This window comes from Microcaecilia unicolor, chromosome 9, assembly GCF_901765095.1.
Source record: "Microcaecilia unicolor chromosome 9, aMicUni1.1, whole genome shotgun sequence".
Taxonomy (NCBI): Eukaryota; Metazoa; Chordata; class Amphibia; order Gymnophiona; family Siphonopidae; genus Microcaecilia; species Microcaecilia unicolor.
In genome coordinates, this window is record NC_044039.1 from 131,944,392 (window position 1) to 131,962,251 (window position 17,860).

Sequence of the window (17,860 nt, forward strand, 5' to 3'; positions counted from 1 at the left end):
TTTCATCTCTGATTACAAAAAAAAAAGGAATAAAAAATAGCTATCTTAAAAATCTTCCTATATATAAATCTTCACTGACTTGGAGGCACAATTATTTATTTATTAGGATTTGTTTATTTATTTGGATTTATTTACCGCCTTTTTGAAGGAATTCACTCAAGGCGGTGTACAGTAAGTAGATTATAAGAAGCCTAAAGCTAATCAATGTCTGATTCAAGCAGTTCTCCGAAACATGGCCAAGTTGGGTCTTTCTTAAAGGTATTTTTTGGACATTGTTGGTTGTTCCTCCTTCCTTTGCTGTTATTGGTTCATCTGTTTGTCTCTGCAAAGGGTTCACTCCTGTTTCTCTGCCAATATTAGAAAGATAAGTGTTCATATAGAAGAAATGTAAAATATATGGATACAATTTAAAGTGTGATTTAGCAATATGGATTATTTAAGCTAAAAAGTACATTAAGTACATAAGTATTGCCATGCTGGGACAGACTGAAGGTGCATCAAACCCAGCATCCTATTTCCAACAGTGGCCAATCCAGGTCACAGATACCTGGCAAGCTCCTAACACCTACAATACGTTTTATGCTGCTTATCTTAGAAATAAGCAGTGGATTTTCACCAATTCCATTTTAATAATGGTCTATGGACTTTTCCTTTAGGAAGCCATCCAAACCTTTTTTAAACTCCACTAAGCTAACTGCTTTTATTATATTCTGTGGCAACGAATTCCAGAGTTTAATCACACATTGAGTGAAGAAACATTTTCTCCAATTCATTTTAAATTTACTACTTTGTAGCTTCATTGCATGCCCCCTAGTCCTAGTATTTTTGGAAACAGTAATCAAGCGATTTACGTCTATCTGTTCCACTCCACTCATTATTTTATAAACCTCTATCGTATCTCCCCTCAGCCATCTTTTCTCCAAGCTGAAGAGCCATATAGCCACTTAGCCTTTCCTCATAAGGAAGTCGTCCTATCCCCTTTATCATTTTTGTCGCCCTTCTCTGTATCTTTTCTAATTCCACTATATCTTTTTTGAGATGCAATGACCAGGATTGAACACAATATTCAAAGTGCAGTCGCACCATGGAGTGATTCAAAGGCATTATAACATCCTCATTTTTGTTTTCCATTCCTTTCCAAATAATACCTAACATTTTATTTGCTTTCTTAGTCACCGAAGCACACTGAGCGGAGGGTTTCAACGTATTGTCAACGACACCGCCTAGATCCCTTTCTTGGTTGGTGACGCCTAACGTGGAACCTGGCACTACGTAGCTATAATTTGGGTTCCTCTTTCCCACATGCATCACTTTTACACTTGCTCACATTAAACAGCATCTGCCATTTTGTTAGTCTAGTTGTGAGCCCTTGAGCCCAGGCCGAGGCCTACAATAGATGTTAGGCCAAGGCCTGGGTGGACCGAGCAGACGCTATACAGTACCCCAGCTACCAAGTCCTGCACACACAACCAACTTGCACCTCCAGAAAAGGGACGATAGGGCATTCAGGCGGGCCTCACAGCTGATCGAGAACCCATTTACTCAGAATTCAAGCTTTTCGGGCCTCACGGCCTAACTGGAACCGACTCATAGGTAGGGAGGGAAAACGAGGAGGTCTCCACGAGAACTAGAGCACCAGCACACCTATGGTGCTGGCTAAGGACACATAGGAAAAGGAACTGACAGACGTAGCTACAAGAAACACAAGGCAGTGCCCTAGGCAATCAAGGAGAAAAGGAAGCACACACAGAAACACGTCAGGCAGTACCCCACGGCACACAAAGGAAATGAGGGACTGCGAAATAAAGATACTGTAAGCAGAGACCCTCAGCAGACAGGAGAGGGAAAAGTCAGCAAAACAGAGTGCGGTGCCTAACACAACCCCAGCACAGAAAGGAAAAATGCTCAGCAATACAGAGGATAATTACAGCAAAGAAAGGACTGACAGTCACAAGGGAAAACTGCAGCAAGCAGACAACTGCCAGAAACAGTGAAACTCTGCAGACAAAGGGTGAAACCAAGCTCAAACACACAGCTGCTAGAGGCAGGGAACACTGCAAACAACGGGTTAATCGGAGTACAGGGAAAGAGCAAACAAACAACCCCCATAGGGAGAAACAAAGGGTCAGGAGCCTGCTACAAGGGCAGGACAAACAAATCAGAATACAAACACAGCAACAAAGGGTAACTCCGAAGGAAGGGGAACCAAAACAAACAAACTGGAACAGAACGAGGTAGGCACTCACCACACAGCACCACAGCCAAACAGAGAGAATCCCAGGTGCAGTGTAGAGAGGTAATTAGACACACACTAGAAGCAGCCGGCAAACAGACAGAGGAACAGAAACTGCAAGCAAGGTAAGGAGTAATCAAACCTCACGAAAGCACAGAGCTAATAGCTCAAACAGAGCTCAGGTAAGGCTTCAGCAGAAAAGGAATAACGCTAAAGCAGGGGTTGTAGGGAAATGTAAGCTTAAGTAGATCAGACTGACATCAGCTCAGCCCCTGATGGACCAATCAGGAGCGATTCCAAGCATTCCCCTGTCTGACTAACAGAATTCTAACAGAATCATAACACATTTAGACGCCCAGTCTCCCAGTCTGGTAAGGTCCTCTTGTAATTTTTCACAATCCTCTTGCGATTTAACAACTTTGAATATCTTTGTGTTGTCAGCAGATTTAATTACCTCGCTAGTTACTCCCATCTCCAGATCATTTATAAATATGTTAGAAATGGGATGCTTTTTGAGACTGTGATTGAATAACTGATAACCTGGGTAGAAAAAAAGTAGTTGTCTATGTTCTGAGGCTTTTTTTCACCCCTTAAAAAAAGCTTATTAGAATTTGGGCATGATTTCTACAGTCTGGAAGCTTAAGTGTATATAAAGTTCATATATAAATCACAGTGGTGATGGTTTTTGTATGTTTTTGAGTTTTAGTTCCCTTTTGCATTAAAAGTGTGTACACTATTACATTGAGATTATGCTGATATTAGATGTTACACAGCAGAAAGAGAATCTGCTGCTTATTGAATTTAGTGCCCTGTTTTCTTAACTATGACTCACATAAGGCATACTTGATTCCACCTCATTTACACAGAGTCTCAATATATCTTTCCAATTCATAGGGATCATTTTTCTTGATATTGCAGTGAGAAGCTCTAGCAATTTGCTTTCTTCATTTGATAGATGGTCTGACAATGCCAAGGACTTCGAAACAGCTATCTTGTACGAGAAAGCAACATTTATTTGCAGGATGATGCACGTACATTCCCATGCTTTTTGCCAGAATAAAGACAGATTAGCACAGTAGAATAGTTGATGTGAGAGAGTGCTATTTTCTGTATTGCAAGACAGACATCTATTTGAGGTCTTATCTGACTAACAGAGCTGGAAGGAGTCCAGACAGTTCTATGCACCATCCGCTGCTGAAGACAAGGAAGAAAAAATTATGCCTTACTTGATAATTTTCTTTCCTTTAGTTACAGCGGATGAATCCAGAGACTTATGAGTTATGTTCATATACCAGAAGGTGGAGATAGAGAACATTGAAGTGTGCCACATATAGGTCAGTATGCTCCTTGGTTAATCAATATGTCTCAAAACAAAGCAGAAAGAACAATTAGTAGCTCAGCACTTCTCTTCCCTCACAGAATCAAACATCAATGAGATAACAACTGGAAACCCTATGAACATAGGAAACTGTAACAAGAACTCCAAACAGAGAAAACAGACCAGGGTGAAACTCTGGATTCATCCACTGTGAATAAAAGAAAGAAAATTATCAGGTAAGGCAAAATTTTTCCTTCCTTGTCATCAGCAGTGGATGAATCCAGAGACTTGTGGGATGTGGTAAAGAAGTCCTCAAACAGGGCGGGAATCAGAGACACCCACAGAGAGCACCAAGGCCCCAAAGGATGATTCTGACCACATTGCAATATCCAGGCGATAATGCTTGAAAATGTATGCAAAGAGGGCCATATCGCAGCCCTGAAGATTTCATCAAGGGAGTACCCAAGAATCTGCCCAGGACAACACAAGAGCTCTGGTTGCATATGCCCTAAGAGAAGCTGCTGCTTGCCCAAAAAAATATAAGCACAAGAAATGGATTCTTTAATCCAACATCTAATGGTTGGCTTAGATGCCGCAGCCCCCCTAATTTTGACCCACCCAGAGCTGAAACAGGTGATCAGAGCATCAAAATTCATTAGTAGTTTGCAGGTACTGAATGAGCACCTGGCATGCACCAAGGAAGTGTTCCCATATTCCTCCTTCGTGAAGGATGGAAGAAACAAAGGTTGGTTCAGTTGAAAGGAAGAGACCACTTTAGGAAGGAAAAAAGGAATGGTCCACATGGTGACACCTGCCTCAGTAAAACAAAGAAAGGATCCCAATAAAACAGCGCTTGTAGTTCAGAAATCCACTGAGAAGATGGTATAGTCACCAGAAAAACTGATCTCAAGGTAAGGTCTTTGAATTTAGCTTTCCGAAGTAGCTCAAATGGCACCCTTTGAAGAGAGCATAGGACCAAATTAAAATTATCTGGGCTTAGTGACAACCGTGGGAAGCAGCCCGTCTAACTTCCACAGTCTGAATATTGGCCCCTGACACATCCTGTGATGAGTGCTGCGGAAATCTGGAGCAAATGTGTTTCTACCCAGGACAGCAGGAGGCGAGACTCCATTGCCAAATGAGCACTGTGAGTGCCTCCCTGCTTGTTGATGTAAGCTACGGTCATGACATAGTCCGAAAGAATCCATACTGGCTTGCCCCTCAGAAAGCACTGAATGCCAGAAGTGCCTTGCGGACTGCCCAGAGATCCAGACGATTGATAGGCCAAATCTGACTCCATTTTGTTTTAGAGGCTCTGGGCATTGTGACTGAGACAGTGGGCTCCCCAGCCTGCAAGACTGGCCTTGGTCACTACCACCGCCCATGATGAGGAGGACAGGCAGTCCCCCCAACTGAGATTGGCTGAATGCAGTCACCACGACATACTGGTTCTTGCCTGCTGAGTCCAGGAAAAGTGGAGTTGATAGTACTGAGATAGGGGAGACCAATGGGTCAGCAAGGACTACTGAAGAGGACGCATGTGAGCCCTGGCCCATGGCACTACATCGATTGTTGCCGCCATGGAGCCCTGAACTTGAACATAATCCCATGTTTTCAGATTTGGAGTCTCTAACAACAGACAAATCTGACTTTGAATCTTATTCTGTCTGAGATTTGTCAGAAACACTTTCACCTGTGATGTGTCAAAGCAAATGTCAAAATACTCCAGAGCCCGTATGGGAATCAAATGGCTCTTAGAGAAATTGGTTACCCAACCCCAGAAATGAAGAAGAAGGATCACTTTGGAGGTAGCCTGATGACTCTCCTGAATGGATGGACTGTGATAACTTTCTTCCTCAGAAATGCCCCTACCATCACCATGACCTTAGAGAAGGTTCAGTGAGCAGTAGAAAATCCAAACGGTATCACTCAGAACTGAAAATGTTTCCCTAGAATCACAAAATGGAGAAAGTGCTGTTGTGGAGGCCAAATAAGAATATGAAAATATGCCTCCTGGAGATCTAGAGAGGTCAGAAATTCTCCGGACCTCACAGCCTCCATCACCGATCGGAGGGTTTCCATGCAGAAATGCTTGACCTGAAGAAATTTGTTGACATGCTTGAGATCAAGCACTGGACAATAAAAACCTCTTTTCTTTGGAACTACAAAGTAGATGGAATAGTGGCCCTGAATAACTGCTCCTAATTCCTGCAGAGATTGAAGTGTGGAGCGGAGTGCACTAACTTGCACAAGGCTTTACATGATGATCCAAGAAAAAATATATGATGGGAGAGAACTCTAATTTCTCTTATAACATCCAAGACCCATTGGTCTGAAGTAATCTTGGTCCACTCCTCGTAAGAGCGAGTGAGATGCCCCCCCCCCCCCCACATGATCTCTGAGAAAAAGTGAACTGGAACCCTGGCATTGTGAAGGACAAGAGGCAGGGGAGGATCTTGTAAACTGGGCCATCGTTCGCTTATCCAAATGAAAGGGCTGTTTGGACTGGTATCTGGGCCTTTGGAAGGAACCCGAGCGACCGGCTTGTTCCACTTTGAGTCCTTAAGAAAGAGTGTGCCTGATTTGACTAAAAGAAGCTTCAAGGCTTGTTCTCAGGCAAACATTGAAACTTAGAATCCCCCAAATTCTTGACGAATTTTTCCAAATCCTCCCCAAAAAGAAGCTTCCCCCCAAAAGGAAGTTTCGTAAGAAGCTGCTTAGAAGCAGCATCTGCTGCCTACAAGTGTCTAGTGGCAACTACCAAGGCCATTTGCTTGACTGAAGCTCTAATAAGATCGTACAAAGAGTCAGCCAGATAGGCCAACCCCATCTCCATAGCAGGAAACTCAAAAGGAGCCTGAGGCTCAGATACAAAGTAGGCAACTGCCACTTGCTGCACCCAGCTACGGCAGGCTCTAGACACATAACAGCTGAAAATTGCTGCCTGGAGAGAGACAGAGAGAGAGACAAAACTTCAAATGACAGATTTAAAGAAGATTCCAGCTTCCAATCTTGGACATCCCTCAGAGCTATGCCCCTTTTCACTGGAAGGGTAGTCTTTTTAGTCACTATGGCTACCAGGGCATCCACCTTAGGCAACTTAAACTTCTCCAATTCCTCTTGAGAAACAGGTGTCCCTGAGGAAGATTTTGAAACAAGGATTCTTGTTGGATGTTGGGAGCATTCAATGAAATAGCGTCTCATCAGTTCCATGTAAGATAAATGTGCTTCTGTCTGATCCATATTCCAGTGCTCAGGATACACATGTGAACTTATGCATTGTTGTTATCATCCCTTGAAGTTATAGGTGCTGTTTTTTCTGACTTCAGTGAGTCCGCCTTAATATACGGATACCTATTGAATAGCTTTTTGTTATTTTTTTTATCAAATAAATATAATAGAAAAATTTAAATTATAAATAAACAAAACGCAATTAAAATTTAAAAAAAGGGGGGCATTGATAAAGGGTACTCATGATGTAGAGAGCTTTATAAGTGAGCCGTCTTTGCGACTAGTCTTACTGAAATCTAGCTCAGCTGAATGGTCAGCCTATACTGAACTCTCTTTTTCCCCTTTTCCAACTTTTATTTGTAAAAAGTCTCTTATTTACAAAAGTTTTTTTTCTCTAGGCATCTGATATAGGATTTTGGATTTTTTGGGATTGACTTCCTTTACTTTTTGATGATGCTGCATAAGTAAGACAAACTCTGTGGAGAACGGCTCCTGTGAAGAAGCTGGAGCCCCAGAAAAAAGAGGGACTGGATCACAATGAAGGAACAGGAGCCTGCCCATGTGCTAAAGTGCACTCACCCAGATCAGCAGCATTGTGGGAGTCCACGGTGGCCACAGTTGCCAGCACAGAGGCAGAGGGGGAGGGAGAGAGCTGTTCAGACTCTTCCGCACAGGAATTCGATGGTCCCGCTGCTTCCCATGCAGAATCTGTTGCGTCTTGGGTCCAAAAGCAACTTGTGCACTGTCCCTACACTGCTCTCCACTTTCCACAGTAGGAGCAGCACTTAACAGCCTCCGTCACCATGGGAATACTGAAAATAATGCAACCATAAAGTAAAACCCGACAGGCAATTATAATTTAAAGAGGTACACGTAAAAGAAAGAACCCATCCCTCTTGCCAGTTTCTCTGCCCAGGCTATGCAGTTAATGCTGAAAGAAATGCAGAAGCAGCCCCCCCCCTCCTCCTAAAAGAGCTGCTGTAGCAGTTGTATTTCTGCTTGGTTTTTCCCTCCAGTAATGCTGAGCACTTTCCTCATGATTGTTTTTTTTTGGGGGGGAGGGGGGAGGTTTAGCCCTGTGAGGAAGGAGAAGTGAGGGAGTGTGTGTGGAGGGGAGGGACCTGGCACCACTAGGTGTACCCCTAGATCAGGTACCAAGCAGCCTAAAAGCCCCCAAGCTCAACTGAACCAGAAGAACCGGAACAGGAGCAATAGCTGAAGATGAGACCAGGAACTTGCAAGAGCCCATCATTTGCCTGCTGGAGATAGAGAACATATTGATTAACCAAGGAGCATACCGTCCTATATGTGGCCCACTTCCGTTCAGTGTTCTCTATCTCCACCTGCTGGTAGATGGACATAACCCATAAGTCTCTGGATTCATCCACTGCTGATGACTGGGAACAATGATTACAGTATTGCAGTGGATAATTAACTCCTGATAGTTTTGTCCCAAAAGGTTTCCCATTCCTTTAGGATTAAAGTGGTCTGCAATTCATCCATTTACTTTTGGAAGAAAGGTTGAATTACTGGTCTCCTTACTCAGCAAAGCATTGTAAGCAAGTTTATATTGTTGCAGCTTTAAGAATACCTCATAAGCTAGTTTCTTGAACAGATTGATTTTCTCTGTTTTACCTAGTAACATAGTAGATGACAGCAGATAAAGCCCTGTACAGTCCATCCTATCTGTCCAACAAGATAAACTCATATCATACGGTATGATGTGATATTACAATATGCATACTTGATCTTGATCTGTCTTTGCCATATTCAGGGCACAGACTGTAGAAGTCTGCCCAGCACTAGCCTTTTTCCCCAACTACTGGAGTTGCCTTCGAAGTCCCACTCCATCCCATCCAGATCTGTCCGGTCATTATCGGAACACAGACCTATAGAAATGTGCCCTTTCACTAGCCTTATTCCCCAACTACTGCAGTTGCCACCAAAACCCCATTCCAGCCCATCCAGATCTGTCCAGCCATGACTGGGGCACAGACTGTAATAATCTGCCCAGCTCTGGCCTTATTACCCAATTAATGGAGTTAACATCTAAGCACCACTAAGTTTGTTATGATTCCATTCTCTTTCCATACAGGATTCCTTTGTTTTTATACCATGCATTTTTTAATTCCTTTACTGTTTTTGTCTCCAGCACCTCCTGTGGGAGGGTATTCCAGGTATCTCCCACCCTCTCTGTGAAAAAGTATTTTCTGACATTATTCCTGAGTAGAGGAGTGGCCTAATGGTTAGTGCAGTGGGCTTAGATCCTGGCAACCTAGGTTCAATTCCCATTGTAGCTCCTTCTGACCTTGGGCAAGTCACTTATTCCTCCATTACCCCAGGTACTAAAACTTAGATTTTGAGCTCTCTAAAGATAGAGAAATTGCCTGTATGTGATATGTACAGCACTGCATAACATCTAGTAGCACTATAGAAATGATTAATAGTAGTAAGTTGATACCCCTGCAACCTCAATATGTGTCCTCTAGTTCTACCACTTCCCCTTCTGTGGAAAAGGTTCATTTGTATATTTCTACCTCCACTTCCCAAAGCTTTGCTTTGTCTTTTTTTGTTGTTGCCTCACCTGGAAGATTATTATCAATCCTCTAAATAGGAACCTTATAGCATGGCTTGGAAAGTACTGAATGACTTTTTGGGGGATCTGGATTGCAGAGGACTGCTGAGAGAAAGAGAGATAGCTGATCATCAAAATGATAATACCTTGCATCTCATTATGTAGGATACTGAATGACAGGTTTCAAGAAACTAGAAATTAATTGAAGCAGGAGTATGAATGATGAGTGTGGACAAAAACGTGTAGTCTTTTTGTTGGATGCTGAGACCATCAAAGGTCTACTAATACCAACTCTAATAGCACTGATTATAGTTAGTATTGCCCCAGATTTAGTGAGCTTGACTTTACATCTAGAGTTTCTGTTGATAGCACAATCAAGTACTTGGGTGAAATCCCCCCAAACTACTACACGGACATTACCTATTCCACCACCATTAGGCAACGATTGAGAGAACTGCAGATAGTCAACTGCAGATGCATAAATAATAATCAATGACAGATTTATAAATGAGGAAGACATATCCTTCTTAAACCACCGTTCTTCTGTGTCTGAGGCCAAGGTTATGCTAGCTGTGGGGAAGGTTTCATGAACTAAAATAACAACCTTACTTTTCCTATTCAAGGCTGGGGAGATATCTTTCACCTCAAACGTTCAACTTCTCAACTTTAGAGATTCACTGTACAACTGATGTGTTTCTTGAAAAAAATATAACTTCTGGACTCAGTTTATTTACATAGGTTAGTACCTTCTTTCTCTTTATAGGACTGGTGAAACTTTATACGTTAAAGAAAATTACCTTGATTTGTGAGTCAACTATAAATAATTGTTGTTCGATTTCAGTTCTTTAGTCTCCAGCAACCTCATGCTTCTAATGTACATAGAGGAACAATAAATCAAGATCCTCAGTGTATGCACAAAGTGGACACACACTCTATCACAAGCTCTGAGAAAATTTAACATCTATAACAAGCATATATACCGCAACAGAAGCCTGTAATTAAACTCATGCTTGTGTGGGAGGCTGAGCATGAATACCTAGGGAGGATAAGAAAACATAGCACCCAGACATCAATCATACTATTTAGTAGAGTTCCTATTTCCCCACCTACTCACACCCACCTATCCCTCATTCATACTTGCTGCCTATTAATATATACTACTCTAAGGTACCGACCAATTCATTGCAGTAAACATACATCTCTCTAAATACTTAACCATGGAACATTTGCACAAAGGGCATCACTGATATTCATATTACAGCAGAAAGTAATGCATTTCTCCCAGAAGTCCAAAATACAGGAAACCAGTTTCTGGACAAAGGAGTGAAGCCAGAGTTCACTCAAAGGTGACTATTCCTTAGTGGTATCGCGTTACCTAGGGTTGTTTAAGAGACTACCCTGGAACTGCAGGTGAGGGAGAACCCCATCCTGTATCCTCCATATGACCAAGGCAGTAAACCCAGTGGTGATAGATATATGAGATGCAGCAAGCCAATTTGATGATACGGAGTTGTAGAGAGTGCACTTGGTGATGAGAAAATATGCCAATTGTTTGAGTAGAAATCTGCTTCCAAGGTCATATCTAGGGTATGATTCAACTGCAGCGGGCATCTGTTATATCAAATCTTTGTCATTATCGTTTATGGGAACAGGTACCCAACAGTAGTTTTGCCCTCAGACATGATCAGCAGTTCAAACTCTTGAAAATTGCACCAACACATCACTGTCTTCCTACAAAGGCAGTCTCATAGACCCTGCAGGGTGCTCATTGTATCATACTCATACAGAAGCCCCAAAAAGAAAAACTGTGAAAGACCAGTAAGGTTTGATCAAAGCACTAGGAGTATCCTTGTTACAACCAAGCTAATGGCCAATGTTCCACTCCAGTGATCTCAACAATGAAACCATGAAACAGCACATGGCCTTCAAAGTTTCAAGTGACATTATTCAATGTCATTCACATATGGGCAAAGAAAAAGAGCCCAACGTGGGCATTCTCCTGCTTCAGCCACTCGTGTATAGCTAAGAGCTGTTTTCTGCAGTGCACCAAACTTCTACACAAATTAGGAAAAATTGTGATGCTTTGTCCATCTTGTTTTAGTGGAGCCTTAAGCTTTGCAGCCTGTAAAACAGCTGCAAACTGTGGGTAGCACAACACCTAGAGGATAATGGACTGGGGGTGTACTGGACCAGGAATGATTGGTACTAGAGATCTAATTCAAACAGGAACTCAAACTATAAGCCCAGTACCTTTAGAAGTAGATCTACCATGTACTTTACCATATTTATACCTTCCAGGCTTTTTGAAATATCCAACACTTTCAGATTATTTCTTCTGTTCCTATTATTTAAATCCCCCAGGTTACATTCTAGCGCAGTGACTGCCTAAGTTGTTCTGCATTAGCCTCCACTCTTTTTGTTTCCGGTCTGTGTGCTCTGACACTTCCATGAGCTGACCCTTTAGTTCACGAAGCTCTCATTTTAGCTCTGAAAGTACATTTCAGTTCTCCTTCAGCAAGTCCTTCATTTGTAAAAATTCACGCATAACTTTATTGATGGCCACCATTATGTGTGGGGATGATAGATCTCGTTTGAGTCGTATAACACCCTGATTTACTGCGCTAGCAACGTCCAATTTACCAGCGCATAGAAATGAGATTATCTGCTTCAATCTGCTAACAAGTTGTCAAAAGTGGGGAAAATTAAACATTTATAGTATAGCTCAAGGAGCGCCTCACTTAAGCCGTCATCTTATACTGTGCTCACAAGCACCTCCCCCCAACAAGAAGTTCTGTAACCAGAGCTAAGTGTGCCCACCCTCTTATCCCAGGTAGTTTGATAGAAAAGCCCTAAAGATTATGCAGGAGAGACTTTTGGCAGGGTAGATATTCAAACTTTAACAGGATATGGTGCCAATGAATACTGTGTTTTTTTTAAATCTAAGACTTATGCATATTCATTAGGGGTATCATGAAGACCAGAGTACTGGTATTTAAAGCCAATAATCTAAGATAGTTACATAGTAGCATTGTAACATAGTAAATGACAGTAGATAAAGACCTGCATAGTCCATCCAGTCTGCCCAGTAAGGCAGCAAGGGACACACTTGCCACTCCAGGAAGGTTACACTCCTTCATTATTAAATACTGGTATCATAAACAGGGCAGTCAACAATTCACCATTATACCAACCATATATACGCAATCTTAGAATACAATATCCCAACAGCATGCCAATAGTCCAAAGCATGATTTTATTATTATTATGGCTGGAAAACAGTCACATTAATTATCAATACATGATTACACCAACAATATTGCTAAACTAACAACATCTTACTTACTAATTTCAGCTTTAAGATGACTTCCCCCACCCCCCACCCCATGCATTGGGATATACAGCACCCGCACTCATAGTAAATGATATGAATGTAATATATACATACTTGATCCTGATCTGTCTTTGTCATTTTTGGGACACAGACCATAGAAGTCTGCCTGGCACTGGCCTCTCTTCCCAACTACTGCAGTTTCCATCGAAGCCCACTCCAATGCATCCTGATCTGTCTTTGGTCAATTTTGGGGCCAGACCATAGAAATCTGTATCCCAACTACTGTATTTGCCACTTATGCTTCACTCCTGCCCATTGTAAGACATCAACAGTCATGAAGTAGTTTTGTTTTGATTCCATCCTCATTCTATTTAGATATTCTCTATGTTTATCTCACGCATTTTTGAATTCTGTCACTGTTTTTTTTTGTTTCCAGTACCTCTACTAGGAGGGTACTCCTGCATCTACCACCTTCTCTATGAAACAGTATTTCCTGATGCTATTACTAACTTTACCACCCTGTAACCTCAATTCACGTTCTCTAGTTCTACCATTTCCCCGTCTCTGTTTGTATATTAATACCATTCAAGTATTTAAACACCCCTCCTTTCTTCTAAGGTATATAAATTCAGGATTTCAAGTGCCCATGTATGTTTTCTATCATTCCCACCATAAGTAAGTCCTTAATCCCTTGTTTGTCCTGTTTGTCTGTCTTGATTAGATTGTAAGCTCTGTCAAGCAGGGACACTCTCTTACATATTTAGTGTACAGTGCAGTGTATGTCTAGTAGCTCTATAGAAATGATAAGTAGTGGCAGTAGTAAGTCTCTTCTCATATGTCTTTTGGTGCAAACCCCATAACATTTTTGTCGCTTTCCTGTAAGCTGCCTCAAGATTTTTTATATCCTTAGTGAGACTAACAGGCTTATTTTCGAAAGAGAAGGATGCCCATCTTTCAACACAAATCGGAAGAGGGGCGTCCTTCTCACAGGGTCACCCAAATCGGCATAATCAAAAGCCAATTTTGGGCATCCCCAACTGCTTTCCGTCGCGGGGATGACCAAAGTTCCCGGGGGCGTGTCAGAGGCATAGCGAAGGCGGGACTTGGGCGTGCCTAACACATGGGCATCCTTGACCCATAATGGAAAAAAAGGGCGTCCCTGACGAGCATTTGGATGACTTTACCTGGTCCAGTTTTTCTTACGACCAAGGCACAAAAAGGTGCCCGAACTGACCAGATGACCACCGAAGGGAATTGGGGATCACCTCCCCTTACTCCCTTGGGGTCACTAACCCCCTCCCACCCTCAAAAAAGAACTTTAAAAATATTTTGTGCCAGCCTCTAATGTCATACTCAGGTCCATCACAGCAGTATGCAGGTCCCTGGAGCAGTTTTAGTGGGTGCAGTGCATTTCAGGCAGGCGGACCCAGGCCCATCCCCCCCTACCTGTTACACTTGTGGTGGTAAATGTGAGCCCTCCAAAACCCACCAGAAACCCACTGTACCCACATCTAGGTGCCCCCCTTCACCCGAAAGGGCTATGGTACTGGTGTACAGTTGTGGATTTTTGGGGGGCTCATCACACAAGGTAAGGAAGTATTGTACCTGGGAGCTTTTTCTGAAGTCCACTGCAGTGCCCCCTAGGGTGCCCAGTTGGTGTCCTGGCATGCCAGGGGGACCAGTGCACTATGAAAGCTGGCTCCTCCCATGACCAAAGGGCTTGCATTTGGTCGTTTCTGACATGGGCGTCCTTAGTTTCCATTATCGCCGAAAATCAGAAACGACCAAGTCTAAGGACGACCATCTCTAGGGTTGACCTAAATGTCAAGATTTGGGCGTCCCTGACTGTATTATTGAAATGAAAGATGGCCGCCCGTCTTGTTTCGATAATACAGGTTTCCCCGCCCCTTCGCTGGGACGTCCTGCGAGGACATCCTCAGGAAAACTTGGGCGCCCCTTTCGATTATGCCCCTCATAGCCTCCAAAACAGAACACAATAGTTGAAGTAGAGCCTCACCAACAACTTGTACAGGGACATTAACACCTCCTTTATTCTGCTGGTTATACCTTTCTCTATGCAGCCTAGCATTCTTTTAGCTATGGTGACCGCCTTATCACATTGTTTTGCTGGCTTAAGATCCTCAGACACTGTCACTCCAAGGTCCTTCTTCCAGTTTGTGCTTATCAGCCTCCCACCCCCTACTACATATAGCTTTTTTGGATTTCTACACCCCAAGTGCATCACTCTGTACTTCTTTGCATTCAATTTTAACTGCCAAACATTAGACCATTCTAATTTTTGTAGATCACTTCTTACATTGACACAACGACTTCCAACAAAGTGGACACTACAGAATGAGTTGACATCTGCATAAAGGCAAATTCTTCCTTCTAAGCCTTCAGCAATGTTGCTCACAAACATATGTACCCTTACCGCTCGCTCTTCTTGGACTGCCGTCGGTCCAATGCGGCTGCTGGCAGTAGTCCCGCCCTGAGCGTTAGAACTTGCACCTTTTCAATTGTCTGCTAAAATTGACCCATGGTCCCCAAGTTTTAATGAAAGAGCTCAGGATCTACACACAAATTTTGCCTTGTCAAAGATTCTGTGACTGGTTGCAGGGGGCCTGGTTATTGTGGGGTGGGTCCCTCAGTGATCACCCCACACCTGAAGGGTGGCCTGGCATTTGAGTACCAGCACCTTTTTTGCTAGAGAAAATGCACTGACAATGAACATTCATCAACTGTATTCACAAACATTTATTACAGCTGTAGCTTGGTGGCTAGGTAGGAATGCCAAAGTGGTTGCAGGATTTTGCACCCATTAGGTCAAACCGATGAGTAGTAGAGCTTTAATGGGTACTCAGTGTTAAGAAAACATTCCTCTCTGAGGGGCTGTTGCAAAAAGCTGTGCATTAGAGCCACTGACTTTGCAGCTTCTAATAAGAGCTTTCTACAAAAAATTACTGTCAACATGCAGTAATCAAATAGCATGCAAAATACTGGTGCAGCTCACTGCAAAATATCTCCCTTCCTGTCAGTGCATAAGAGGTAATTGGGAGCCATTAAAAAAAAAAAAGTTACCAGGTCTGCATTTTCCTCTTTATCCTGATAGTCTAGTGACCCTCCTCCCCAGAACCAAACCAACCAGATTCGACCCTCACACCCCCAGCATATAACCAAAATGCCCCGGTAGTCTAGTGGCCTCAGACACTCCCCTCCCCCACCCCAGCATTTGATTATTACAAATCCTCTTACAGTATTAGGAAAGCCCAGTGTTTTCAAAATATAAACTCATCTGCTTCTCAACTGTTTGCCCTCTTATTTTGATCACCTACTTTTTTCTCTTACCAGAAACAAAATGTATTGTAGTGTTTAATATTATTTTTGAATAATAGGTGTGCAGAAGTACAATATTCATAAAAATCAGAGTGACTAAGTGGAAGACACTTGCAGAAGCTTTAAAGGGCTACTACCTCTGCAGAAGAGAAATAAAAATCAGGACAACAAAAGAGAAATCCTAATGATTTGGTCCTTAACTGTAAAATAGAATTCATTTTGTATTGTCTTTTAAATGTATTTTCCGGTACAATGTAATAATGGTTCATTCTCCAAAACAGTCTTAAAATACTGGAAAATGTTCTGCTGTGCCATTTGCACATAGGGGGGTCTTTTACTAAAGATTAGCTCAAGTTATCTGCAGCAGGGCCCATAGGAATAAAATGGGACCTGCTGCAAATAACTCGACCTAATCTTTAGTAAAAACCGCCACAGGTGTTTGGAGGTGGGGAGACGATTTGTTTAACATCAAATTTATGCATTAGGGAATTATTGTGATATGTATGATCTGTGGCAGTATTTGTTCAGTAGCTTTATTATGCATTAGTGAAACTTGCAAACCTTAAATCTGACACCTATGCAATATTTATTGCCCCTGCAAATATTAGCACTTTTTTCTTTTTTTTTTTGCTTAATCCTTAAAATCTGGCCCCATTGTCTATCAGAGGAATGCCGAGACATAAAGCAAAGCTTTTGTAGGATAGATCTACCTGTCCCTCTGATTGCAATTGCTCTTTTCCAACCCATAGATCTTGTGCGGAAAGGAGATACCCCGCTGGGTGAATCGTCTAGCCTACTTCAGCTCCTGCATCCCATTTCTCCAGAGCTGCCTACCCAAGGAGTGGCTGACTCCAGCTGCACTACAAACTCATATTAGCTTTGGTCTTCACAAAGAGGAACAAGAAGATACAACAGATGAGGAATCACCATCCACCTCTGCTGCGGCCTCTGCTTCCGGAAGTTCACGAACCTGTAGACATACCAGAGTCTAAACTGTAACTAATGATCTGTCCACAACTACACAAGTTTTTATTTCCTTTCACTGGCTTCTGTTTTGGGTTAATTTTAACTTTAGTTTTCACTTACAGGGTTTTATTTTGCTTCCATTTCTGTACGCTTACTCACCACCTGGGTGTTCATCAGTTATAGGTACTCTTTTCACTCACATTTTCCTCTCTTTCTTCTTGCATTTTCAATTTTCCATTGCCTCTTTCTTGAATTCCTATTGCTTTTGCACTAAGGAACCAACCATTCCTGTGTGAAAGGGGTGTATCCTTGAAAAGCTGCCACAACACGAGCTCCTTGTAAAATACTAACCTTCAGCGGAGGAGCTTAGGGAATTAAACTGGATTCTTCTCTCTCAAACACTCCACTCAGAAGGATCCACTAACTTTCTTGGAAAGGTCATCAGCAATTGTAAAATAGATAAGAGACATGGTGCAGATTGGAAGGTTCCGTGCTTTTATGGAACTGTATTTTTTTAAGGATTTTTTTTCCTACCTCTGTCTCCCCTGCCCAACTTTACTAACTGTGTATCCTGGAACAAAGGAGGAAGAGTTGGGGAATGCAAATGACTTTCTGCAGCTACCAACCTGAGACCAGCAATATGCCTCCCAGTAAATTTTGTTCTTCTGTGGGGTCTTTGTGATAACTGACTTTCTAAATGGACTGGATGGTGTTACTTGATGGACATCAGGGTATAGTAAATATTGGGATTCATTACTGGAGAAGATCTTAGCCTACGTATAACCCTAATTTGTTTTGTTTTGGGTTTTTTTAAATTATTTTATGGTACACATTTTGAGGGGCAGCTGGGTGGGGGAGGGGGGATGAGGG

The 17,860-nt window shown here is 42.4% G+C and overlaps 1 protein-coding gene across 1 annotated transcript in view; it reads left to right on the top strand.

Annotated features, from left to right (window-relative positions):
• Positions 1 to 17,150, top strand: part of LOC115477078 (deubiquitinase DESI2-like) — a 75,935-nt gene extending 58,785 nt beyond the window's left edge. Inside the window, exon 5 of the mRNA XM_030213694.1 lies at positions 16,774 to 17,150. Coding sequence (XP_030069554.1) covers positions 16,774 to 17,016 — 243 coding nt within the window. The 3' untranslated portion in view covers positions 17,017 to 17,150. The remainder of the gene's footprint in view (positions 1 to 16,773) is intronic.
• Positions 17,151 to 17,860: the final 710 nt, after the last annotated feature.